The following is a 26790-nucleotide window of genomic DNA, read 5'->3' as shown; positions in this document are numbered from 1 at the left end:
TCGTATAATATATTCCGGTTAATATAATATAAATCATGAAACTGGACCTAAGTAAGACTTACGTTTAAGCGAATGTTCTCTTGAAACTGAAAACATTAATAATAATAATAATGATAATTATATTTCTATTTATCTTTTTTTCTATACTATCTAACTATCTATCTATCTGTTTCTCTATATCTATCTATCCATCTATCTATTTATCTATCTATCTATCTGTCTATCTATTTATCCATCTATATCTATCTCTATATCTATCTACCTATCTATCTATTTATCCATCTATCTTTTTTCTTCCTATGTATCATTGCAACCTATCCTGTTCTATCCATATTTCTTGCAAATGCAAACAATTAATATTACATTAATTTTTATATTAAAATATATTTTTTATACTATAACATGCTGAATTAATAATTAATAAAATTCAACAGGTTATACTATAAAAACAAACACTTACGTAAGAAAATTATTATATTATTAAAAAGTTTACATTTATTTTTTGACGGAAATCACCATTTTCTCGCGTTTCCTTACGAATAGATAACGTGCATAATGTTGCTCAACGTTTCCGTTGAGCAACAATATGCACGTTATCTATTCGTAAAATTAAATAATAAAGTCGTAATTGAAATATGATAATAAAACTAATTTCTTTTTTTACTAGACTAAATTAATTTTTGCTACGAAAAGAAAAATGTAACAATGGAATATCTTTTACAAAACAAATAACATTTCATTTAATTTTTAATTTAAATTTATTAGCATAAATAAATTATTCTGTCATATACTTTAATAACAAATCATTTTTAAAAGATGTATATATTGGCTAAGAGTGGATTTCTATTAACTTTTCGTCTCTCGTTATAATTCTCTCTTCTTTATTTGTGCATTAATACTAAATATTCTTTATATACATATATACTATATATGTGTCATTTATTTATATATATATTGTCATGTAATTAATATATTTAATCAAGCCGTAAGAACACGAGAAGAGAGGAAGAGCGAGCAAGTGCGCGAGAGAGAGAAAGAGCGAGGTATAGGAGTAGCGAGAAAAATCTCGCGGCTCACGCAGTCAATAAGCTAGACGAGCGGGAAAGAAACAGATAATATGTCGACGCTCGTCTAGTCTCCCATGTGCTACCTCGCGTGCGTGAAAAATAATTCCTCGCTTCGCACGTTCCCTTGACACGAGACGCTACCGCGTCTTTTGATGTCTCTGGAGCGTGAAAGATGAAAGAAAAGCGGAGAGATGTTCATTTAACGATAAGATCGCCGCTACCTCGCCTCGTGTTTACTGCCGCGCGCCGCTCAGTAGTGAGACAAAGACGGAACGATTGTCTGTCGTCTGTCTTTTTCTAATCTACTATCCATTGCATAGAAGTAGTACGGATACGAACCTAGGCACATTTTACTTTTATCACCGCGAAAGCGGACGTAGTTTAGGCGCATTTTGATCAGATGGCGTATCTAAAATGCGCCTAGCCATATCCCCCGAAATACGGCCGGTGGCCGCTCTCATTCTTCTCTCTGCTCCTACCACTCCTTTAACCTCCGAAGTTAACCAAGGTTGATTTTGGAACGTACCCCAGGTGGACTTTAATGAACAGACCAGTCGTTGCTATACAGGTTTCCTAACCTGTCATATCTATCAAATTTAGCGATTCATATTTCGCTTTGCGGACTCCAGCAATGATTTTAACTTTCATATTCAGTTTTTACGCGTCAAAATATACAAGATAGGTGAATTGTAGTAAAATCGAAGGGGTTGACTGTCTTTTAAATAATTACCAAAAGAAAAAATTTTTTTTAATAATTTACAAGTATATCATGAATTATGCAAGTAAGTAGATAATAACAATTATTTAATTGTAAATACACATATATTCAAAATCGGTATTTAATTATAAATACACATATATTCAAAATCGGTACCGATTCAAAATTTCAAGATCACAATACTCACAAATTCAGGTTAAAATAAGAGATTTAAATTTAATAAGAGAGTCTAATAAAGACATGAAGTAAGAAACTTAAAATTGAATTAAAATCTGAATTTGTATTTGACGTATACATATACATGCTCATATATAAATATATATGAAATGAGTACAAAAATTTATGCCTGGTTTTAATATATTTTATTATTACACAATGTATGTAGCCACATTGTTTATATATATATATATATATATGTACATACATATATATTACTGAAAAGGTGATATTCTCAGTTGTCACTCAAATGCGAAATTGGATTGCTTTAATTGCATTTACTTTGTGAGAAAAATTGAATATAAGTAAAGAGAAGGTTCATTTTTGATACATTATGCTTTATAAGTTTAGAAAAACTTTATAATATGTGTGTGTATATTATACATATATATATAATACACAATACATATATATAATCAGTCATATAATATATATAGTCAGACATATAATATGTATATATATATATGTATATATACGACTGACTTTTTAATTTGATTTGGAAATTTCCAAAGGCTAATAAATTAAAAGTGAACGCTATTATAATATATTCTTGACGCAGTAACAATATATTCTTGAGACTAAATAGAATAAAAAAGTTTAATATTTTTTTCTTTCAACAAATAGTTAACGAGATATTGTAAGTTAAATGTTGAAACAGTTATCAAGTTTTAAATATCTCAAAACAATATTAGGCAAATAAGAAAATGTTTCAGACAAAAGTTGTTCAAATTAATTGATAGAAAAAAATAATGTAATAAAAAATTGGGATTTCCATTGAAGAAAAGTAATGATCAGTGAATATCTTGAAAGTGGTGCCATCTGTAAACAAAATGATATAGTTGTTTTATGTTCTTTTTGAAACCATACAACTTTTGTCTGAAACATTTTTCTTTCATATTTTTCGAAATTTTTGCCTCATAGCTCATGTAAAATGGGACATATATATATATATTTTGTGTATATACATATATATATACACACATATATATATATATATGTATACATATATATTATTAGAGATACCGGAAAGTCTCCATTTTTAACCTTTCAGCACAATTATTGCTACATTCATTGGACAAAATTTAATTATGACTCTAAATTAATTAGCAATATTTCTTTATAGTATATATCAATTTTCACCAAGATCAAACTTACCCTTAGAAAATGGTGGCCTTCAATGCTTCGTCGGCCAGGTGTCGGTTTATCTTTTAGACTAAAAGCACCTTCACGAAATCTTGCAAACCACATCTGATAGATCCTTACTTTAATAGTTCCTTGATATACACTGTTAATTTATCTTACTGCATCCGTTGCCGTTGCGATGAAACTTAAGTAACGTACAATGACGTATGTATTCTTCACTTGGTTTGAAGTCTGCTATTTTCTAAAAGTTTGATTTCGATGAAAATTGATATATACTGTAAAGAAATATTGCTAATTAATTTAGAATCATAATTAAATTTCCTTCTATCAATGTAACAATATTATAATTGCGATAATTAAAGGATCAAAAAATGGAAAGACTTACTGGCACCTCTATATATATAGGGTGTTAGAAAAGTCTGGGAACAGTCAAATATTTCGAAAACAAAATGTTTCTGAGAAAAATGTTTCCAACCAAAGTTGTAGAGTTTTAAAAGTTCTATTGAATGATCATATCTGTTTGACCTTGAGTGGAGGGGTCAAGGCTAGGTTAAGGCCACCATAATTTTTTTAAATGGAACACCCCATTTTTTATCACATAGTGTTAAAGATGACAGCGAGACATTTCCAACATACTATTTGATAACCTATTTTTCTTGAGAATTGTCTGAGTTATGAGCTTTAGAATTTATAGTGCCGCCAGCATTAGTATTATCCAGGATTGCGTGGAGATTGCATGGTCGGACTTTACACTCCTGTGTGTGTGTGTGTCAGCAGAGATAAGGACCCCGCGATTCGTTACTCCCGCAATATTCAATGACTCCAAACCCTCTCTGCTGTGTGGGAACGCATACTGCATCAAGTAAATCTTATCTCACCAGAAATGAGACGAAACGTTTTAAATGAATTTCATCTACGATTAGGTCAAGCAGCAGACAGAAGACAATTTGAACACTTAATTCAGTAAAAACCCGTCTACACACACACACACACATACACACACACACACACACACACACACACACACGCAGCAGAGAGGGTTTGGAGTCATTAAATACTGCGGGAGTGATAAACCGCGGGGTCCTTATCTCTGCTGACATATATACATACACATAGGGATGTAAAGTCCGACCATGCAACCTCCACACGATCCTGGATAATACTAATGCTGGTGGTACCGTAAATTCTGAAGCTCATAATTCAGACAATTTTCAACAAAAATAGGTTGTCAAGTAGTGTTTTGGAAATGTCTCGCTGTCATCTTTCACTGTGTGATAAGAAATGGGGTGTTCCATTTAAAAAAATCATGTTGGCCTTAACCTCGCTTTGACCCCTCCACTCAAGGTCAAACGGATATGATCATTCAATAGAACTTTTAAAATCCTACAACTTTGGTTGAAAACATTTTTCTCAGAAACGTTTTGTTTTTGAGATATTTGACCGTTTCCAGACTTTTCTAACACCCTGTATATATATATACAGGGTGTCTTATAACTAATCTGGCAGAGCTCGTGGAGACATAGAGCGGGTTAAGATAAATATAAAAATCCCATACCGTTTTGTGAGATTCGCAATAATTATCGAGTTATTAATGACAGAAATCTGAGGAATGAGTGCACGCCAAGACATTATGGGAGGAGCATCTAGCCGCTCAGGCTAGAGAGCACTGCCCAGTCGACAAAGGAACTGTTGCCGGCGCGCGGCGAGAGGAAGGACGACGTGCCAATGTTTATGTCCTTACCTCGCCGCTCCTACATCCCGCCGCACCGCGTCTAAGCTCGCGCCGATATGGCCGCTGAATATTCGTGATTACAATTACGAGATTATTTTATGAGATACTACAGATAGCTCATATTGAATTGTAAAGTTCAAGATTCAAAAGTTCTTTGATCAAGGAAAACATCGAAAAGGTGAAAGCGATAAAGAGCGATGAGATCTACAGAGATTCTCATTGTTTTCTATCGCAATCTATCGTTTTGCTGCATCGGATCCGAAAGAAATGAGATCGCGTAAAGATAGGGTACGATGAACACTTTTCATCGTACTCTATTGTACTCTATCGTTAGGAGAATATTTAATTGTTAGAGTATGATAGAATTCGCGTAGAGACTCATTGTGTCCTATTGTTTTATTCAAGTCTACACGGAAAATATGTTTGGTTGAATGAACCAATTTTCTGACGAAATGAGAGAGAGAGAGAGAGAGAGAGAGAGAGGGCGAGAGAGGGAGAACGATTAAGAAATTTTGATTGAGAATAGCACAATTTTGTTTAAGTTAACCGTAAACCTTGATGAATTAGACTCAGTGTTAATATTTTCAGTTAATATTTCTCTGTATCGTTCATATTTCATTTGCAAGCTGTATCATGAACCAAACATTTTTACCATATATCATGCATAAATTGTTGTCTTATATCGTAATTCTTGTCAGTGGTATATTAACGACAAAAGGAACTGAAAGTTCTGTATCGTACAATTGCGAAAAGAGGACCATCGTTGTCAATGGTGCCACGTTATTTTTATGCGTGTCAAAATAACACTCGGATTTGCGTTGTATCGCGATTATACCTAGGAATCAATTTTATGCCGAGTATCGTTGGTGCACCATTGACAACGATGGTCCTCTTTTCGCAATTGTACGAAACAGAACTTTCAGTTCCTTCTGTCATTAATATACCACTATATAATATACAAGAATTACGATATAAGACAACAATTTATGCATGATACATGGTAAAAATGTTTGGTCCATGATACAGCTTGCAAATGAAATATGAACGATACAGAGAAATATTAACTGAAAATATTAACACTGACAAGGGACATTCGGCAACGCGGAAATTCAAAAAAATCTGAAACTCTGCATAATTGTAGAGCAGATATACCTAATAACAAAACAATTTTTCGTTGGTGCCCAAAAACGGTTTTAAGGGTGGAAACAACCCCTTGAACAAAGTTGATTTTTGTCTTTCTAAGCGAATATTATCGAAACTATTAAAGATATGAAAAAATGTTTTAGACAAAAGTTTTATGGTTTTAAAAGTACTTTATTATGCTATATTTAGATTTTTTAAAAATATAAAATTGTGTATAAAATACCCCCCCTCCTTCTCTTTTTTCAAATTGTTAAAATCAATTGTCCAACCAAAATAAAGCTTATTTTATGACAAATTCAACCATATATAATAACATTATGTTTGGAAAAGGCAATATTGAAAAAAAAATTAAAAATGCTCTTATATATATGCTACGCGTACCAAACTTATGGGTTCGCTGCTTGACGATGGCATTTCTTTCTCCCTCATAATTACTGACTGTAAAAGGTAAGGAAGGAATAAAAACAGGTAATCTAAGAAAAGAATAAAGTTGATGTTAAGAAGTAAGTTGAAGAAGAACAGCATGATAAGGAGGACGCAGAGAGAGTGTATATAACCCTAATATAGATAATCTTTTAAATTCAATTGTAAAGAACAAATAAGGAAATGAATGATATGAAGAAAAAAGGAGAACACACACGGATTTAATAATGAAAAATATAATTTATAAATTTATTCAGTGTACATTTATGTGTATGTGTTTTGCTTCATTCAGTATATAGGTTTTATTAATTAAGTAGTCGATATAGATATTCGAGTGAAAGATATCTTATATTTTGGTATGGATTATAATATATACAAATTTTACAGGAATTGAGGACAGTAAAATATTATTTATTCTATATAATTATTACAATAATGATATTGCTCAAAGAAATGTTCAAAACAAAAATATTGCTTGCACCATGCACAACGTATAAAAGCCATTTTACCACAAATGCTACATTTTGGTATACGTTTTTCTTCTTTAAAATAACAATAATCGATTGGATTATGAAATTTTTCAGGCCGTGTTGATAAATAACCACTTTTATACCAGCTATATCTAAATAAATTTCGAAATCTTGGAGAAGACAGTTGATTGTGTGTTAAAGATTGCAATTTTATTATGTTATTACGTAAATGTAAATTTATGTCATAATTATTTATAATAACACTATCAGAAAAGCTTCGAACAAAATTTTTCCAGATTCTGAAACCAAAAACATCTAATGGCTGTATAAAAGCAGTTGTTTTTTATGGTATTGTTAGAATATTTACATGTTTGTCTTTTGGTACAAGTTCTTCCAATTGGTTCGGGCAATGTCCTGTCCATGAATCAAGCAGTAGTATACTTTTCTCTCCAGTGTTTGGTAGATACACTTCTTGGAACCAATTTTTGAAATGTTCAGTTGTCAATTTCCCTGATTTTGAAGCCGCAATGTAAATATTCACTGGTCTAAAAAGAGTTTGTTCTACTTGTGATCCAAAAACACCAGTAGATTCTTTTAATACTATATACAAAGGCGAAAGGAGATGTCCATCTGCAGATATAATAGGCATAATGGTGTAGCTATGAGTCATAGCAGATAAAGATTGGATAGTAGCTCCAAATGTCTTCACTCCTACATTAGCTAATGTTCTTCCTGCATGTATTTCTAAATTAAAGCCACTTTCGTCCGCATTATAAGTTGATTCAGCACCGATTACATTAATATGTGGCTTTACTGTATTTACAAATTCCTCAGCGTTTTGACGTATAGTTAGATCAGTTAAATGAGAAGACCGCGTTTTAAATGCAGTTATTTTACGTGATGTAATACGATGTGCCTTTTTAAAATTCCATATCCACCAATTTCCTGCTTTAAATGAAGAAAAATCCACTTATTCCTTTGCTTCTAGTGCCCATTTTCGCAGATTTATATCATGAATAATAAGTCCTCTATTAACAGCTTCTTGGAATTTTATAAGAACATATTCAGCAATAACTACAAGTTTGTCTGTATTTGAACCCCCACGCATTACATGTTCTTGCCATCTGTGCAATTGTTGAATAGATTTTACCTAGAAGAAAACAAATTTCAATATTAAACAATTCGAATTCAAAAATAAAAGAAGTTATATACGAATTAAATGTTCACGAAACATCAAATTGTAAAACTTAAAATAAAAAACAACGCGACTCTAACTATATAATTTACAGCTTTGGTCATAAGTATAAAGCATCTCTAACTCATTGTATTTTCCTAGAAATCAATGCATATACTCATAGTAAATATATAATCTCTTTACAATAAATATTATATTAATATTTTATAATATAATGTGTATATTATATTTATGTATATTATATTTATATTATAATTTATATTATATTAATATTATATTATATTACAATAAATATTGTAAAATAAATATTATTTTCCACATATTCTTATATTATATTTTTTTATTATATTATTTTTCCATATACTCGTATACTATATTATGTTCTCCATATATTCATATAGTATGTTTTTGTTACACAATTTAAATAAATTTTTTGGGATGCTTTATATTTATAGTCAAAGCTGTATGTACAATGACCGACAATGATGCGTTCCGCGAGAGGGGAAATAGAGTTCTCTCTGTCGCGGAACGAATTACTGCCGGTCACTGTACACCGTAAAAGCCTCAAGTATTTTACTATATATTATTCTTCTTATTTTTTAATTAAACTTTACTTTTCTAAAACGATGTTGTACAGAAGTAAGAGATAAATGTCCTTTCTTTCCACTCTTCCAAAATTCGATTGCTTTTTTCTTATAATTTAAGTTTACATTTCCACCTTCATCATCCACAGTGCAAACTTCATTTCCATAATTATCTTCTTCAGCATCAATATCGTACACATCTACAAATTGTACGTCATGCGGTTCTGATGGATCGTCAAAATCAAGTCCCCACTCATGTTCGATCGTAATATCGTGATGTATAGTACTCTTTATTAAATCAGTAATTGTATCATGGAGTTCCACCTCTTGATGATTAACAGGAGTTATTGCAATATTTGTGAAATGAAATGTCGCAATTAACAAATTAATAACATTAGCTGGATTTATTACTGACATTATGATACAAATCTTAAGGATATTTTAATTAAACATTTCTCACAGCAATAATAATATACGTACTGCTTCAATAACTGCTTCAATAACACTGAAATGTATTCCAAAATGGACAGCTTTTATATGCAAATGAATGAAGATAACATATGTCAATATAATGAACCTTGATTGCACTGTACTTGATAAAGAGTGCTATTTTGGTCGCACAGTCATAAAACTTGTGACAAGTGTTTTGCATGTTGCCATGATGTACACACACGTGCGCACGTACAAAAACACACATACACACACACACATATTTATTTATATTTACGCGTGTCGTTTAAATTAATGAAAAAGGTAGCCGCAATGTTGGCAAAATAAACGTCTATTACGTGAAATTTTATAATTTATAACATTTTTAAATATTAGTGACTGTATCCTTATCATGCTATTTTTCTCCTACTTACTTCTTAACATCAACTTTATTGCTTTTTTAGATTTTCTATTTTCTTCCTTCCTTATCTTTTACAATTTGCAATTATGAGGAAGATTTGAGGAAGAAAGAAATGCCATCATCAAGTAGCGAATCCTTAAGTTTGGTACGCGTAGCATATACAGGGTGCACGATTTATCTGAAGACATTGAAATATCTCGAGAACTATGCATTGGATAAAAAAAAGTGGTTAATGAAAGTTGTTAGTCTCGAAGGGGGACATTCAATGATACCAAACTCGACCTCCCACCCCACCCCCTGGGGGTGGGGGTTGGGGGCAACTTTGAAATCTTAAATGGAAACCCCCATTTTTTATTGCAGATACGGATTCTACGCCACAAAATACGTAAATTTTGTCCGAAACTTTTTTTTATTCGTGATAGATGGCGCTGTAATCGCAAAAAATTATATTTTCCGCAATTCTCCAGAAATGATCATTGGATTGAGAAATAAAAAATACCTGTGCAATATTTTTAAAGAACATAGAGATGTTCAATATTTTTAAAGAACATACATAAAGAACATTTTTAAAGAACATTTTAAAGAACGCCGGATTTCTTTCTGTGGGGTTACCCAAAAGATAAGATTTATCAACAAGTGCCAACAACTCATGAAAACATGGTAGAACGCATAAGAAACGCTTGCGCTGAAACTCCCGCAGATATGCTTCTATCCTGTGTACAGTCATTTGAAAAAAGGATCAATAAGTGTATTGAAGTTGAAGGTAAAAATTTCGAACACTTACTCTAATTAATTGAACAGTGAGAGGCAAGGGGACTCACATTAAAAAAGCACCCCGATCTGTGAGAGGCAAGGGGACTCACATTAAAAAAGCACCCGAAGGGAACATAAAACTACTACGTCCTCGTCGTTGTTCCTGTGTAACGCTAAAAGTAGTTTCTCGGAAAAATTCAACGCTATCACGAATGAAAAAAATTGTTTTAATAAAAATTTCACGTACAATCTAATTCTGCAATGAAAAATGTGGATCCCCATTTGAGATTTGAACGTTATCACCCACCCTACCTCGAGAGGTTGGGGGGGGGGGAATAACTTTTATGTTCTTTAAAAATATTGAACAGGTATTTTTTATTTCTCAATTCAATGATCATTTCTGGAGAATTGCGGAAAATATAATTTTTTGCGATTACAGCGCCATCTATCACGAATAAAAAAAAAAGTTTCGCACAAAATTTACGTATTTTGTGGCGTAGAATCCGTATCTGCAATAAAAAATGGGGGTTTCCATTTAAGATTTCAAAGTTGCCCCCAACCCCTACCCCCAGGGGGTGGGGTGGGAAGTCGAGTTTGGTATCATTGGATGTCCCCCTTCGAGACTAACAACTTTCATTAACCACTTTTTTTATCCAATGCATAGTTCTCGAGATATTTCAATGTCCTCAGATAAATCGTGCACCCTGTATATAAGAGCATTTTTAATTTTTTTTTCAATATTGCCTTTTCCAAACATAATGTTATTATATATGGTTGAATTTGTCATAAAATAAGCTTTATTTTGGTTGGACAATTGATTTTAACAATTTGAAAAAAGAGAAAGGGAGGGGGGGTATTTTATACACAATTTTACATTTTTAAAAAATCTAAATATAGCATAATAAAGTACTTTTAAAACCATAAAACTTTTGTCTAAAACATTTTTTCATATCTTTAATAGTTTCGATAATATTCGCTTAGAAAGACAAAAATCAACTTTGTTCAAGGGGTTGTTTCCACCCTTAAAACCGTTTTTGGGCACCAACGAAAAATTGTTTTGTTATTAGGTATATCTGCTCTACAATTATGCAGAGTTTCAGATTTTTTTGAATTTCCGCGTTGCCGAATGTCCCTTGTGAGTCTAATTCATCAAGGTTTACGGTTAACTTAAACAAAATTGTGCTATTCTCAATCAAAATTTCTTAATCGTTCTCTCTCTCTCTCTCTCTCTCTCTCTCATTTCGTCAGAAAATGGGTTCATTCAACCAAACATATTTTCCGTGTAGACTTGAATAAAACGATAGGACACGATGAGTCTCTATGCGAATTCTATCATACTCTAACAATTAAATATTCTCCTAACGATATAATACAATAGAGTACGATGAAAAGTGTTCATCGTACTCTATCTTTACGCGATATCATTTCTTTCAGATCCGATGCAGCAAAATGATAGATTGCGATAGAAAACGATGAGAATCTCTGTAGATCTCATCGCTCTCTATCGCTTTCTCCTTTTCGATGTTTTCCTTGATGAAAGAACTTCTGAATCTTGAACTTTACAATTCAATATGAGCTATATGTGGTACCTTATAAAATAATCTCATAATTGTAATCGCGAATATTCAGCGGCCATATCGGCGCGAGCTTAGACGCGGTGCGGCGGGATGTAGGAGCGGCGAGGTAAAGACATAAACATTGGCGCTTCGTCCTTCCTCTCGCCGCACGTCGGCAACAGTTCCTTTGTCGACTGGGCAGTGCTCTTTAGCCTGAGCGGCTAGATGCTCCTCCCATAACGTCTCGACGTGCACTCATTCCTCAGATTTCTGTCATTAATAACTCGATAATTATTGCGAATCTCACAAAACGGTATGGGATTTTTATATTTATCTTAACCCGCTCTATGTCTCCACGAGCTCTGCCAGATTAGTTATAAGACACCCTATATACAGGGTGTTTGATAGCTCATTATGCAGACGAAAGTTGGAGATAGATTGGGTGTAGCCGAGAAGAAAAGTCATGTACCATAATGTCAAATTGGCAATAGTTATCGAGTTATTAATTGTGAGCCAACGAGCGCGTAGAGAGCGGAGGGCGACCGCAATAAGCACATAGACATTTGATACAGGCGGAGTCAGCGAGTGACGATAGGCGAGCGCGCGCGGCGAGGGGCAACGTAAACAACAAGAGGCGAACGCGCGCGACGAGGAGGAGCGAGCGAGCTTTTTCTTTATAGCTTTTTCCTTATAGCTCGCTCGCTCCTCGTCGTTCGCGCTCGCTCGCCTCTTGTCGCTTGCGCTCGCTCGCTCCTCATCGTTCGCGCTCGCTCGCTCCTCGTCGCGCGCGTTCGCCTCTTGTTGTTTACGTTGCCTCTCGCCGCGCGCGCTCGCCTACCGCCACTCGCTGGCTCCGCCTGTATCAAATGTCTATGTGCTTACTGCAGTCGCCCTCCGCTCTCTACACGCTCATTGGCTCACATGTTTTAATTAATAACTCGATAACTATTGGCAATTTGACATTGTGGTACATGACTTTTCTTCTCGGCTACACCCAATCTATCTCCAACTTTCGTCTGCATGATCAGCTATCAAACACCCTGTATATATATATATATATAGGTGTCCCCTTTTACGTGTCCACCCCAAATATCTCTTTTATTTTTGATTTTAGAAAAAAATGGTTCAGACACGTTTTGTATAGTTTCGAGGGGGTCATAAGATGGTACCATTGATTTGACCTTGAAGAGTCATTTGAAGGTCACGTGAAGGTTATCTCAATTTTTTTTTATAATAAAAAATAGGGGCACCCCCTATTTTTTATTACATATTCTTATAGCTGACCTCGAGAGCTTCCCAAAACACTATAATCAAATGTTTTTTGGTGATGTACTTTTCGAGTTATAAAGCTCTAAATTTATAAAATTTTGATAAAAATACAAAATATTTCGTAAAACATTCACTTTCCGATAGTCTTATCTTACATGATCCAACCAGTCAAGGCAAGATCCGAGCATGACCCAACTAGTCAAGGCAAGATCCGAGCATGATCCAACCAGTCAAGGCAAGATCCGAGCATGATCCAGCCAGTCAAGACGAGATCCTGTATTGCCTGATAATCAATGAACTGTAACAATTGTGAAAGTGCAATTGACAATTCTTTTAATGAAACAAATATCAAGAGGCTTGTTTCAAATTTCTTACTTGGGCAACTGTCGGTATTTTGGCGAAGTCTCAGACAGACGCATATTATTATCCATTGACTTTTTTTTATAAGACAGGAATTTTTTGTTTTTTGGCGCTTTTTTCTTTATAATTATGGCTGCTTATCCACCAAATGAAATTGTGGACATGATTCGCATTTTGGGTGAGGCCAGGAATAATTACTAGGCAGCAGAAAGGCTTTATGCTGAAAGATTTCCAGACAGACGCCATCCTGATAGCAAAGTAATAAAAAGGCTGCGACAGAGCTGAACAGGGTTTTCTTAGAAAAAATCGGCGAAAATCGGGCCCTGATAAAGTCACATCATTGACTGTTATAGGTGCCGTTGCTTTGAATCCTCAAATCTCTACGAGACAAATTGAGAGGCAATACAGTATATCTAAATCAACAGCCAATCGTGTGCTTAAGCTCAACAAGTTTCACCCATATCACATTCATCTAACTCAGCAATTGGAAGAGAGGGACTACCAACGCCGTGTACGTTTTTGTAACTGGGCTCGAGATCAAATCCAACAAAATCCCCGGTTCATTACTGATACGCTTTTTCTGATGAAGCCACATTTTGTAATAGAGGAGGCGTTAATAGACATAACTGCCATTATTATTCAGATGCTAATCCACATTGGCAGAGAAGCCAAGAGTTCCAACAGCAGTGGTCCATTAACGTTTGGACAGACATCCTGGGAGATGTTATTGTTGATCCATATTTTTTTGAAGAAAATCTCAATGCGGCAATCTATCTAAGATTTCTTTAAGATGACCTGCCCAACCTCTTGAGACATGTCGACAATGATTTACTCAGACGAATGTGGTTCCAACAAGATGGAACACCGGCTCATAGATCTCGAGCTGTTACACAATATTTAAACAATAGATTCCCGAATAGGTGGATTGGTATGGACAGCCGAGTTCAAGAATGGCCCCCAAGATCACCCGACTTGATAGCCCTAGATTTTTATTTCCGGGGGTACATTAGAGATATAGTTTATTCGCAAAAGCCTACAACCGTTGAAAATATAAAAAAACCGGATCAGACAGGCTTGCAGAAATATTAATGTAGGTGTTCTTGAAAAAGTTAAGGACGACTTTCACCATAGACTAGAGCTATGCATACAAGTAAATGGCCAAGTTTTTGAACACTTTAAGTAATTGTACACAAAAGAAGATCTTGCCTTGACTGATTGGATCATGCTCGGATCTTGCCTTAACTGGCTAGATCATGCTCGGATCTTGCCTTGATTGGCTGGATCATGTTCGGATCTTGCCTTGACTGGCTGGATCATGCTCGGATCTTGCCCTGACTGGTTGGATCATGTAAAATAAGACTATCGGAAAGTGAATGTTTTACGAAATATTTTGTATTTTTATCAAAATTTTGTAAATTTGGAGCTTTATAACTTGAAAAGTACTTCACCAAAAAACATTTGATTATAGTGTTTTGAGAAGCTCTCGAGGTCAGCTATAAGAATATGTAATAAAAAATAGCGGGTGCCATCTAAAAAGATTGAGGTAACCTTCACGTGACCCTCAAATGACTCTTCAAGGTCAAATCAATGGTACCATCTTATGGCCTCCTCGAAACCATACAAAACGTGTCGGAACCATTTTTCTCTAAAATAAAAAATAAGAGAGATATTTGGGGTGGACACTTAAAATGGGACACCCTGTATATACATGTATATACAGGGTGCATGATTTATCTGAAGACATTGAAATATCTCGAGAACTATGCATTGGATAAAAAAAGTGGTTAATGAAAGTTGTTAGTCTCGAAGGGGGACATCCAATGATACCAAACTCGACCTCCCACCCTACCCCCTGGGGGTGGGGGTTGGGTGCAACTTTGAAATCTTAAATGGAAACCCCCATTTTTTATTGCAGATACGGATTCTACGCCACAAAATACGTAAATTTTGTGCGAAACTTTTTTTTTTATTCGTGATAGATGGCGCTGTAATCGCAAAAAATTATATTTTCCGCAATTCTCCAGAAATGATCATTGAATTGAGAAATAAAAAATACCTGTTCAATATTTTTAAAGAACATAAAAGTTATTCCCCCCCCCCAACCTCTCGAGGTAGGGTGGGTGATAACGTTCAAATCTCAAATGGGGACCCACATTTTTCATTGCAGAATTAGATTGTACGTGAAATTTTTATTAAAACAATTTTTTTCATTCGTGATAGCGTTGAATTTTTCCGAGAAACTACTTTTAGCGTTACACAGGAACAACGACGAGGACGTAGTAGTTTTATGTTCCCTTCGGGTGCTTTTTTAATGTGAGTCTCCTTGCCTCTCACAGATCGGGGTGCTTTTTTAATGTGAGTCCCCTTGCCTCTCACTGTTCAATTAATTAGAGTAAGTGTTCGAAATTTTTACCTTCAACTTCAATACACTTATTGATCCTTTTTTCAAATGACTGTACACAGGATAGAAGCATATCTGCGGGAGTTTCAGCGTAAGCGTTTCTTATGCGTTCTACCATGTTTTCACGAGTTGTTGGCACTTGTTGATAAACCTTATCTTTTAGGTAACCCCACAGAAAGAAATCCGGCGATGTCAAATCAGGCGACCTAGCAGGCCAATTAATCGGGCCACCTCTGCCAATCCATCTTTGCCTTTTATAATAAGTCGTAGTTCGCCATACACCCACAGTGGCGCGTCGAGCAGTTCCCTCTTCGATTCGGGTTCCCATTTGATTTTTGAACGTTACCACCCACCCTACCCCGAGAGGATGGGGGGGAATAACTTTTATTATGTTCTTTAAAAATATTGAACAGGTATTTTTTATTTCTCAATCCAATGATCATTTCTGGAGAATTACAGAAAATATAATTTTTTGCGATTACAGCGCCATCTATCACGAATCAAAAAAAAAGTTTCGGACAAAATTTACGTATTTTGTGGCGTAGAATCCGTATCTGCAATAAAAAATGGGGGTTTCCATTTAAGATTTCAAAGTTGCCCCCAACCCCCACCCCCAGGGGGTGGGGTGAGAGGTCGAGTTTGGTATCATTGGATGTCCCCCTTCGAGACTAACAACTTTCATTAATCACTTTTTTTTATCCAATGCATAGTTCTCGAGATATTTCAATGTCTTCAGATAAATCGTGCACCCTGTATATGTGTACACACACACACACACACACACGTGTGTGTGTGTAAAATATATATTTATTAATTTCAATTCATTGATTGTACGAAATTACTTTAAATGATTATTTCAAATATACAGGATGTCCCATTTTAACTTTTGCATTAAAAAATCTCGAAATCTTCGAGGTCTACGAAAAAATGTTTCAGACATAAGTTTTATAATTTCAAGGAGGACATAACAATAAAACAACTATACTATTTTGCTTACAGATGGCGCCACTTACGAAATATTCACTGATCATTACTTTTCTTAAGTGGATACCCCAATTTTTTATTACACCTTCTTTTTTTACCAATTAATTTAAACAACTTTTGTCTGAAAATTTTTTTTATTTGCCTAATATTTTTTGAGATATTTAACACGTTCGCGACATCGTGACCCACTGGTGGGTCACACTGATTTATATTAATAGACGTGCGTGTCCATCGATGGATCACACACTATGAAATATTGCACTGCTTCTGAAAGCCTCTGTGTGTATCGGGGGCTCTATATATCATAACTACGGCTACATGAGAAATCTATGTACTAGCAACATGGTTTGTCGATCAGACAATTATAGCAAAATAACATGTTTATTCAAGGAAAGCTGAACACGAACACTGTAAACTTGTGCGTCCTTTAGAGTGAACCAATGGATTTATTGTTCGTCGCGAACGTGTTAAGGAAGACTTGATAACTTGTTCAATATTTAACTCACGATATCTCATTAACTATTTGTCGGAAGAAAAACTACTAGACTTTTTTGCTCTACTTGGTCTCAGGAATATATTGTTACAATAGCGTCCTGAGTTTTGTTAATTTGATCATTTTGAAATTTCCAAAAGTCAGTAAGTTAACAAAAGTCAGGGCGCTATTGTAACAATATATTCTTGAGATCAAGAAGAGCAAAAATGTCTAGTACCACTTTTTCTTCCGACAAATAGTTAATGAGATATCGTGAGTTAAATATTGAAAAAGTTATCAAGTCTTTCTTAAATATCTTAAAAAATATTAGGCAAATAAAAAAATTTTTCAGACAAAAGTTGTTTGAATTAATTGGTAAAAAAAAGTGTAATAAAAAATTGAGGTATCCATTTAAGAAAAGTAATGATCAATGAATCTCGAAAGTGGCGCCATCTGTAAGCAAAATAGTATAGTTGTTTTATGTCCCCTTTGAAATTATACAACTTTTATCTGAAACATTTTTTCGTCGACCTCGAAGATTTCAAGATTTTTTAATGCGGAAGTTAAAATGGGACACCCTGTATATAAACATTTTTTATATATTGATCTTTTTCATATTCTTTTAGTTAGCTGCAGTAAAAGACAAGATGATGAGAAGAAAGATTTGTCGTGTACCTTATATAATATATGCAATTGGCATTATCTTAAGAAACCAGCAATAGAATATCATGATTTACAAAAAGTAAAGATTATAAGTTACAATGAATTGCAAGCTGCAACAAAAATAGTCTCTGATTGTTTGAAATATATACAGAATCCTGAATTTATTGGCATCAATTTTGATATTTTAGAATATTGTGTGCCTTCTTTAATGCTTGGGTAAGATCTGATATATTTTTATTATTGTTTATAATTAAATAATTTTATAATTAAGTAATTTTTATTGGACATGATAAGGTAAAATTGTTTTGTTCTCGTTATGCACATTTATCTTAAGTTTATATCAATCTTTTGACAGGATTCTTCATAGTGGAAATGCTTTTTTTAATATATCCTCAGATACAAAGACATGTCAAGATATATTTACTGTTTTACATGTAAGATATATCTTTACCAAATATGTGACACCTAACAAAGAAATCATATATCAATTGAATATTCATGGACAATCTGTATACTTTACAAAATTAATGGATGTCCTAGCAAGTGGTGCTAATGGTAAAAAATGGCATCAATTTGCATATGCAATTGCTACTTCAGGATCAACTGGATTACCAAAAATTGTTAAAGTACCTCATTCCTGTATATTACCTAATATTATAGATTTGAAGAGAATTTTGGAAATGACAGAAAATGACAAAATTTCCCAGTTAACAAATTTTACCTTTGATCCATGTATTATTGAAATTTTCTTAAGTCTTTCATGTGCTGCAACTTTGTTCATGGTGTCAAAACAACTAAAATATGAAGCAAATAGGTAAATAACAGTTATTAAAAAGAAAAACTCAATTTAAAAAATAAATACTGAAAGAAATGAAGTAGTGTGTAAAGTGAAATTAAATATATTTTAGACTCTTGGAAAAGATATTCCATGCCCACGTAACATTTCTTCAAATTACTCCATCGCTATTTTTTCACATGTGGTCCACAAAACGCTTAAGGATAACAATTTTGGACAAGAATTCTTATTTAAGAATTCTTCTTTTGGGTGGAGAACCATTTCCTAGTACCAAGTTGCTTTCAGAAGCTAGTCACTCACAAAATAAGACACGATTGTTTAATATTTACGGTATAACCGAAGTATCGTGCTGGTCTAGTATTAATGAAATAATTAAAAACAATGGTATAGATGAATCTTATATTGGAGAACCTTTATCAGAAACTATATACCAAGTCAGAAATGAGAATAACGAGATATTAACTAGAGGCACTGGCTTCCTTTATATTGGTTAGTTTTTAATACTATAGTTATGTGAAATATATATCTGCCAAATTTTATTATTAAACAGATAAATCGACCTATTTATCTTTAACATAGGAAGCTCGAGTAGGATTTGCATTATTGGAAATGAAACCGATGAAGACAATTTGTGTAAGCAAGTTTTCCGCTATACCGGTGATGTTATTTCGGTAAGTTTTATTAACTATATCTTTTGCAAAATTCCTTAAGATTAGATGAAGATATTATTTAAAATTTCTAATTTTGTTATTTTCTTTTTTATAGATAGATGATCACGGTAGAATATTTTATTTAGGAAGGCAAAATAATGTGATAAAAAGATTTGGAATCAAAGTGAATTTACGGGAACTCGAAAAAGTCATGACGGAATTAAATTTTGTGCGAAATTGTGCCGCGCTTTGGGACGCAAAAAGCCACAAATTATATCTATGTTTATCTATTATGAAAATTAAAGAATTTATCAACTTGGAGAACAACATAATATCACATTTAAGAATATTACCAGCGATTTATAAACCTGATAAAATAATTATAGTCGAACAATTTGATTTTACTTCTAATGGAAAAATTTGTATGTCGTCACTGAAGAAAGTGTGCAGAAACTCCGAAACGGAAGTTATCAGTGCAAATAATTCGTACGCTGATATAGGTGAAATATTTAAAAATTTATGGAGTCAGCATATAAAAGTTAAAGATGTTGGTTTTCTGACGTCAGGAGGGACATCAATAACAGCACTTCAGATTTCAAGTGCTGCTGCCGAGACGTTTAAAGTGGAATTTCCCGAATTGATTGGTATGTTGCTGAAGGACGTTACATTTATTGAGTGCGTTAATTACATCAGAACCACTTTAACCAGCTTGGATTGGAACATGAGTCTCAATCGTTGCATTGCCGTTTTTTACGATAACAAAATCCAAAGCATCTTTAATACAGATAAGTTCATGATAGAAAAACCAGTTTTGAATAGTTACCCAATGTCCACAAATCGTAATAATTCTTACCAATATAAATGCAGAGGAAAAACTAATGGAGACATATTAGTTCAAGAACAAAGCATTAAATTACTTTCGATAAATATATCAAGTATTGAAGTAGTATCAACTTATAATTTGCAGAAATGCGTTGATGCTTCGCCAACTGTGTATTGTTATTCTACGTAAGTTTTTCAAAATAATATCTTAATTGTGAATGTCATAATAAAATGTCATAATAAAATAATATCTTAATTGTGAATGTCATAATAAAATAATATCTTAATTGTGAATGTCATAATAAAATAATATCTTAATTGTGAATGTCAATTTTTTAAGTGTTTTCCGATTTAAGTGTTTACCGATTTTCAGATCAGAATTGTTCGTAACAGTCGGTTCACATTCTGGAATTATATGTACAGTTAACCTGTTAGAAAAAAATACTAAACCATACGAATTAAAGTTACCAGATAGGATAGAAGCTTCTATTTTAGTCTTAACCGAATTTCGTGGAATTGTAGGTAAGAGTCTCGTATCGCAATGTAATTAAATTATTATTGAAAAATGTCATACAAAATTTTAAATTGCAGGCTGTTACGATGGATATATCTATTGCGTTCATTTAAAAACGGGCGAAGTAATTTGGAAATTTCAAACGCAAGACATGGTAAAATGTACGGCGATAACGTGTGTGCAAAAGAGCAAGATATTTGTAGGTTCTTACGATCATCATATATATTGCCTTTCAATAGAGGTATGTATTAATTATAATTATTATCGTTAACTTTTAAATTTCATCATATCTTCCTCAAGGCTTTTGGTTAGGCCCAAAATTTTTATTTCTAACTAAAAAAATATTTATATAAAAGAATATTTTAAATCGTTAAAATATACTTGTAAAATGCTCTTACACAATGTTCAGACACAACATATTTCTTTTGATAATCACTCAACAATCATAATAACTAATATAAAATTGGTTATATGGAATGATTACACATACGCATGACGACCTCAATATTAATTATGGTTGTCGATTGATTATCAACAAAGAATTATAGTGTGTGCTTTTGGAGCATTTTATAAATATGCTTTAGTAATTTGAAATATACTTTTATTCAAATATTTTTTGTTTGGAAATGGCGCGCAAAAACTTTCAGTGTGTCATTTCTTCCTTTTGACATCTAATGTGGCCACGTTGAGCAGACAGAAAATACAACATATAATGTTCCGAAAAATAAAAACATTTTGATTTATTTATATCCTTTATAGCTTTCAAAATTATCTTATGATAATTTACTCATTCAGGCAGAAGAGAAAATCATAATGAGATCAAAATGATGTCAAAATGATGAGGAAAATTTATTTTTTATCATGATTCGGTCATTTTAATGTCATCATGGTTTTCTGTTCTGCCTGGGTATCTTGGAAAACGAATTAAATTTTTATGAATTTTTTAATTTTTCCTGCTAGAACCATTTTTTTAAATAAAACTTTGGAAACGTTATTTATATCTATTCGATGTACCTTTAATAAAGCACTTCAATTTTCAAAATAAAACCAGGACTCAAAGTATTATTTATATTATTTGTATATAGGATGTCCTAGAGCAATTTTGACAGAGCTCGTAGAGACATAGAACGGATTAAAACGAATAAAAGTCCTATTCTGGTTTGCGATATTCACAATAATTTGCAAAGTAATTAATTACAGAAATCTGACGAGTGAGTGCGCACCAAGATGATATGAGTATTGCAATCGCTGAGATCACAGCGCGACCCAGTCGATCTACATAATAACTACGCTGGCGCGCGGCGAGGGGAGGGGTAACGCGCCGCTATTCAGCTATGCGCTATTATTTCACCGCTTTATCGCGAATATCGCAAAACGTATAAGATTTTTTGTTCGCCTTAAACCGTTCTACGCGTTCACGAGCTCTGTCAAAATTGTTCTGAGACATCCTGTATATTAAAGCTCCTAAGTGTTTGCCGCGGCTATCTTGGTTATGACATCAAAAGTAAAAAAAAAATACATGTTCAAAATTCTTGCAAAATACCTTTAAGTAAGAAAAAAATACATTTACAAAATAATGGCTTGCAATCGATTAAACAAATTTGTAAAATAGTCCACACAAACATTTTCCTTTTATTTTAAAATCAATAAATACTATAATTTAAATATTGGGAGTACAAATTAGTTCGGTCCGTTTTTTTGTGTTAAAAAATGTATTTATTTCAAAACAAAATGAATGAACAGATCAATTAAAGTATTTTCCATTGCTGGCTACTACTTTCTCCTATTTCTCAGGCAATTTTCGAATTCCATCTCGAAAAAATGACTCGTCTTTTGAGGCGATCCAAGTTTGGAGCCAATTTTCGATTTCTGCGAAAGAAGTGAACCGGTGACCTGCCAAATCGTGCTGCATCCTTCGAAATAACCAGTAATCAGAAGGAGCAATGTCCGGAGAATACGGCGGGTGCGGTAAAACATCCCATTTGAGCGTTTCCAAATATTTTTTATGACTTTTGCGACATGAAGCCGAGCGTTGTCATGAAGAATAACTTTATCATGTCCTTGCTCGTATTCCGGCCGTTTTTCCGGCTCGTATCCAGGCCTCAACGGCTTGTTGAGTCACTCTCAATGATTCTGCAAGCTCCTCTTGCGTTTGACTCTGATCTTCTTCGAGTAATGCCTCTAATTCTTTGTCCTCGAATTTTTTTGGCTGTCCAGAGCGAGGCTTGTCTTCGACGCTGAAATCTCCGTCCTTGTAACGTCGAAACCATTCCCTACATAATTTATCAGTTGGAGCAGCGTCACCATAAATTTCAACAAGCATTCGATCGGCTTCAGCTGCACCTTTTTCTAATTAAAGCAGAAAATTAAAACCTCCCGCAAATGCTGCTTGGTTAACACAAAATTCGACATTTTCAACACTATAAAAAGCAAGGTTTTTGTATGAAACTCAAAGCGATATAAACTGAATATTATTGGCAGATGTCGAACCTCTCTGAAACCGCCAAAATCGACAGTCACTATGAACCATTCATAACAGCCGGAGCCATCTTTTGAAAACGGACCGAACTAATTTATACACCCAATAAATTACTATTAAAGTGATGTGCAATCTGTAATCACATGACATATAATAATTTTATTTAATTTTTATATTTTTTATCTTATAATATAATATTTTGCAGGAATTTTGAACGTATGTTTCTTCGCTTTTAACATCATCCGCAATAAAAATACTTAGATATCCTAATTATAAAATATAAAATAAATAACATACGCTATATATATATGTGTGTGTATGTGTGAGTGTGTATATATATGTGTGTACACACATTATTTCACAGGATGGTACTCAAATATGGAAAACTAAAGCAAGCCAAGGTGGTATCTGTGCTACTGGTTGTTTACATCCACAATCAATTTCGGTTCTTTTCGGGACATTGGACGGCACTTGTTTAGCTTTGCGACAATTTTCCGGGCTAATTATGTGGAAACATAAATTGCAAGACCCAGTCTTCGTCGCACCTGTTGTTCTTCAAAACGGATACGTTTTATTTTGCTCTGTAGCTGGAATGTTGTGTTGCTTTGATATTGAAACTGATTGTCAAGTAAGCGTAAATTCTTTTTTGCTCTCTTAGCACTACATTTTGCTGATTCCTTCCTTTTCTTCTTGTTGCAGATGTGGCGGTATGAGATATGCGGCAATGTGTTTTCGTATCCCATAATTACCCACATGTCCATAAATAACAATGAGCACGTTATTTTAGCAAGCCGCAACAAACATCTATATTGCCTCGAGATGCCGCAAATGATAATGGAAGAAAAAGAACCGAGATTAAGATATATGTTGCAATTCCATTCAGCTATCTTCGCGACTCCTTGGTGCGAAGACAAACACATGTTCGTGGCATGTACAGATGGCACATTTCAAGTGTTCGATATTTTAGAGGGTAAATTGTTCACGTCGAAGCGACTTCCCGGCGAAATTTTCTCCTCACCGGTCGTCCATGACAATTTAGCTGTCTTAGGATGCAGAGATAATAACCTTTACGTGTTAAAGCTTGGTTGAAACATATTAGTATCTGTTGAGGCTGGGTGTGAGAAGATATTAAAATTTTCGCTGAAACAGATTTTAAAGTTTTAATTGGGCAGAATCGCAAAGAACACAGATAGTACAATATTGTTTATTTCATTCGGCTCTCATGTTACAAGTATGGATAACAATAAAAGATATCCATCGCAGTTGACAAATGCATGTACCCATTTTTCACTGAATTTCCGTACGTAGTGTGAAATTGCGTGCGTCCGTCGTGGTACTCATGCGAGAGTGCAAGTAAAACATAAATCTAAATAAAATTGCTGATCTGTTTTTAACCGATGTAAAAAGAAAAAAAATCACGACAATAATTAGTCGATCGGTTTGCACATATAATTAATGCGCGCTTATTCGTCCTTCCTCTGCTCCATCCCCCTTGTTCTCCATCCTCCTTTATCTTAGGTAACAATATAATATTACGAGATACGTTCGCGCTTCCATTATGCCAAAGAAATAATCCAAATCTCATATGAAATACAATACTTCAACGATTCCATTTTTCTTGTGTGTGTATTGCGTGTGTGCGCGCGCGCACGCGTGTATGTGTACGTATATACATATACATATATTTTTTTTTGTATATTTATATGGATTTATATAATGTGTTTGCACGCGTGCGTGTATTATGCAATATACATACACACGCACATGCGCACGCGCGCGCGCGTGCACACACACACACACACGCGCACACACACACACACACACACATACACGATGTAATGCTTGGCTGCTCCGGAGATCGCCCTCATTTCAATATTTCGACCTTCGATTCTTTCTCTTTTTTTTTTCTTTTAACATTCTCTATTGACCTTGCTTCAGGCATATATGCGACTTCACTACCTCTACTTCTGTTGCGCGCACGTTGGAAATATCTAATTATGCTATTGATACAATTTTTCTGCTAAACAAAAGTTTCCTCAATATAAGGATGAGCGAATGTGTAGTAGATGAAAAAGAGATGATTACAATTATATGCGCGATATGCACATCGAAAAGCGTGTTTCATATTTGGGTGTTAATTTTTGTTTAATTTGGTATACGATCAATAACGGAAATTTATCTACCTTCACTCGCATGTTTTGCATAAAATTATATCATTGCACGATCGACCAGTATTTAATATAATTTAATAAATGCAACTTGAAGAACTTAAAGTCGATGTTCGTCCATACAAAAAGGATATAAATTTTTCCATAATTCACAGCACAGCTGGGACTTTTCGGAAATATCTGTTCTACGATCTAAATATGTTACCGGTACTAATCTAGATAAATGTGATACTCACATTGTTTCGTCTGTGTCATGAATCAATTATCAGTTTAACAATTTATTGGATTATATTATGGCATACGATGATTTGATCGTCCGCCGACTGTCCTTAATTGCGGTGTACCTGTAGATTCCTTTTTATACAATTTAATCTACCAATGTTCGAAGTTTTATCTATATTCTTGTATAATTTGATACATTAAAATATGATACATTTGCATTGTATACATATAATGTGACGGACGTTTCAATTATTTTCGTCTGTTTTTCTTTTCTCTTTTTTTCTATTATTCTTACTGGAACGTGTATCGGCAAATCAAATGTACATATGTGCAAAATATAAATTTATAAGAGGTTCTCTGACCTTAGTAATCTGATGCTATCGAAGTCGTAGAAAGAATTTGGGAATTTGTTTTTCCATATTAAATTTGGAGCTCTATGCTTCTGAATAAGACTGTCGAAGGATCCGCAGGAACAGCAGCAGGACGAGAAATTGATCGACTAAAGTAAGTGATAAAGGGAGAATTTAGACATACTTTTGCCATTATTTCACACTCTCTGTTAAAGAGAATCTACATTTATAATTAGGCACAGGTCTGCTCGTAGCGTGACTTGTTCCATGGTATCTGCCTTGAGACCCTGTCATTATCGACATGATCGGTATCCGTGCTGCGTACCGAGCGATATTTCTTACTGAATATGCGAAAATTTGCAGGGCGCATTTTCCTCTCCAATTTTCCTCTGAGACTTATGTGACAAAACTGTACGCGCGCATCCAGTTACGGTTACTGATCTTCGTCACCTAGCTCGTGCTTAACCTTATTGAAGTCGAACTCTTCGCCGGTGGCGCGCTTAAATATGTCAAGCACGTCCAAGCAAGTAGTTTCGAAGTGTGTAGTCGCATCGTAACTGGTGGAAATGAATATCTGACTATTGAGACCGTCGTCGACCGGCACCATATAGTCAGAGATACTGACGAACTTCTGTCTTATCGGGCCTAATAGGTCCAGACCAGGTTTAATCTCGGCTTCAGGATTTTTTGTCTCCACTGTAGTCGAGACCATGGCTATAAACCAGCCTTTCGCTGCAACTTGATGAGTATGTGACACAAGTGATACGTAGATGTCAGAATTGCGGCCGAC

At 34.1% G+C, this 26790-nt stretch overlaps 2 protein-coding genes across 4 annotated transcripts in view; one reads left to right on the top strand and one right to left on the bottom strand.

The window, feature by feature from the left end:
* Positions 1-1545: 1545 nt before the first annotated feature.
* Positions 1546-24531, top strand: Aasdh (Aminoadipate-semialdehyde dehydrogenase). Its single transcript, XM_025299308.1, has 10 exons — positions 1546-1849; positions 17963-18215; positions 18355-18813; positions 18908-19284; positions 19375-19466; positions 19561-20453; positions 20641-20789; positions 20859-21022; positions 23625-23888; positions 23960-24531. Exons 1-10 carry the CDS (start codon positions 1837-1839, stop codon positions 24347-24349), a joined length of 3054 nt encoding a protein of 1017 aa, XP_025155093.1. The 5' UTR covers positions 1546-1836; the 3' UTR covers positions 24350-24531.
* The window catches only part of Gdi (GDP dissociation inhibitor), a 43698-nt gene continuing 41358 nt past the window's right edge, over positions 24451-26790 (bottom strand). For 2 of the 3 annotated variants that reach the window (XM_025299309.1, XM_019844484.2), the window contains one exon: positions 24451-26790. In XM_025299309.1, the coding sequence (XP_025155094.1) occupies positions 26434-26790 (357 nt within the window). In that variant the 3' untranslated portion in view covers positions 24451-26433. The other variant, XM_011152119.3, reaches the window with a different exon arrangement.

Source organism: Harpegnathos saltator, unplaced genomic scaffold, assembly GCF_003227715.2.
Source record: "Harpegnathos saltator strain DR-91 unplaced genomic scaffold, Hsal_v8.6 scaffold260, whole genome shotgun sequence".
Taxonomy (NCBI): Eukaryota; Metazoa; Arthropoda; class Insecta; order Hymenoptera; family Formicidae; genus Harpegnathos; species Harpegnathos saltator.
This window is presented reverse-complemented; position numbering and strand designations above follow the sequence as displayed.

What these genes read in the sequence shown, in the direction of transcription:
- Aasdh (XM_025299308.1), top strand. An exon ending in CTAAAATATGAAGCAAATAG is followed by an intron (nt 18,814 to 18,907) that starts GTAAATAACAGT and finishes AATATATTTTAG; the next exon opens with ACTCTTGGAAAAGATATTCC. An exon ending in ATACCGGTGATGTTATTTCG is followed by an intron (nt 19,467 to 19,560) that starts GTAAGTTTTATT and finishes TCTTTTTTATAG; the next exon opens with ATAGATGATCACGGTAGAAT.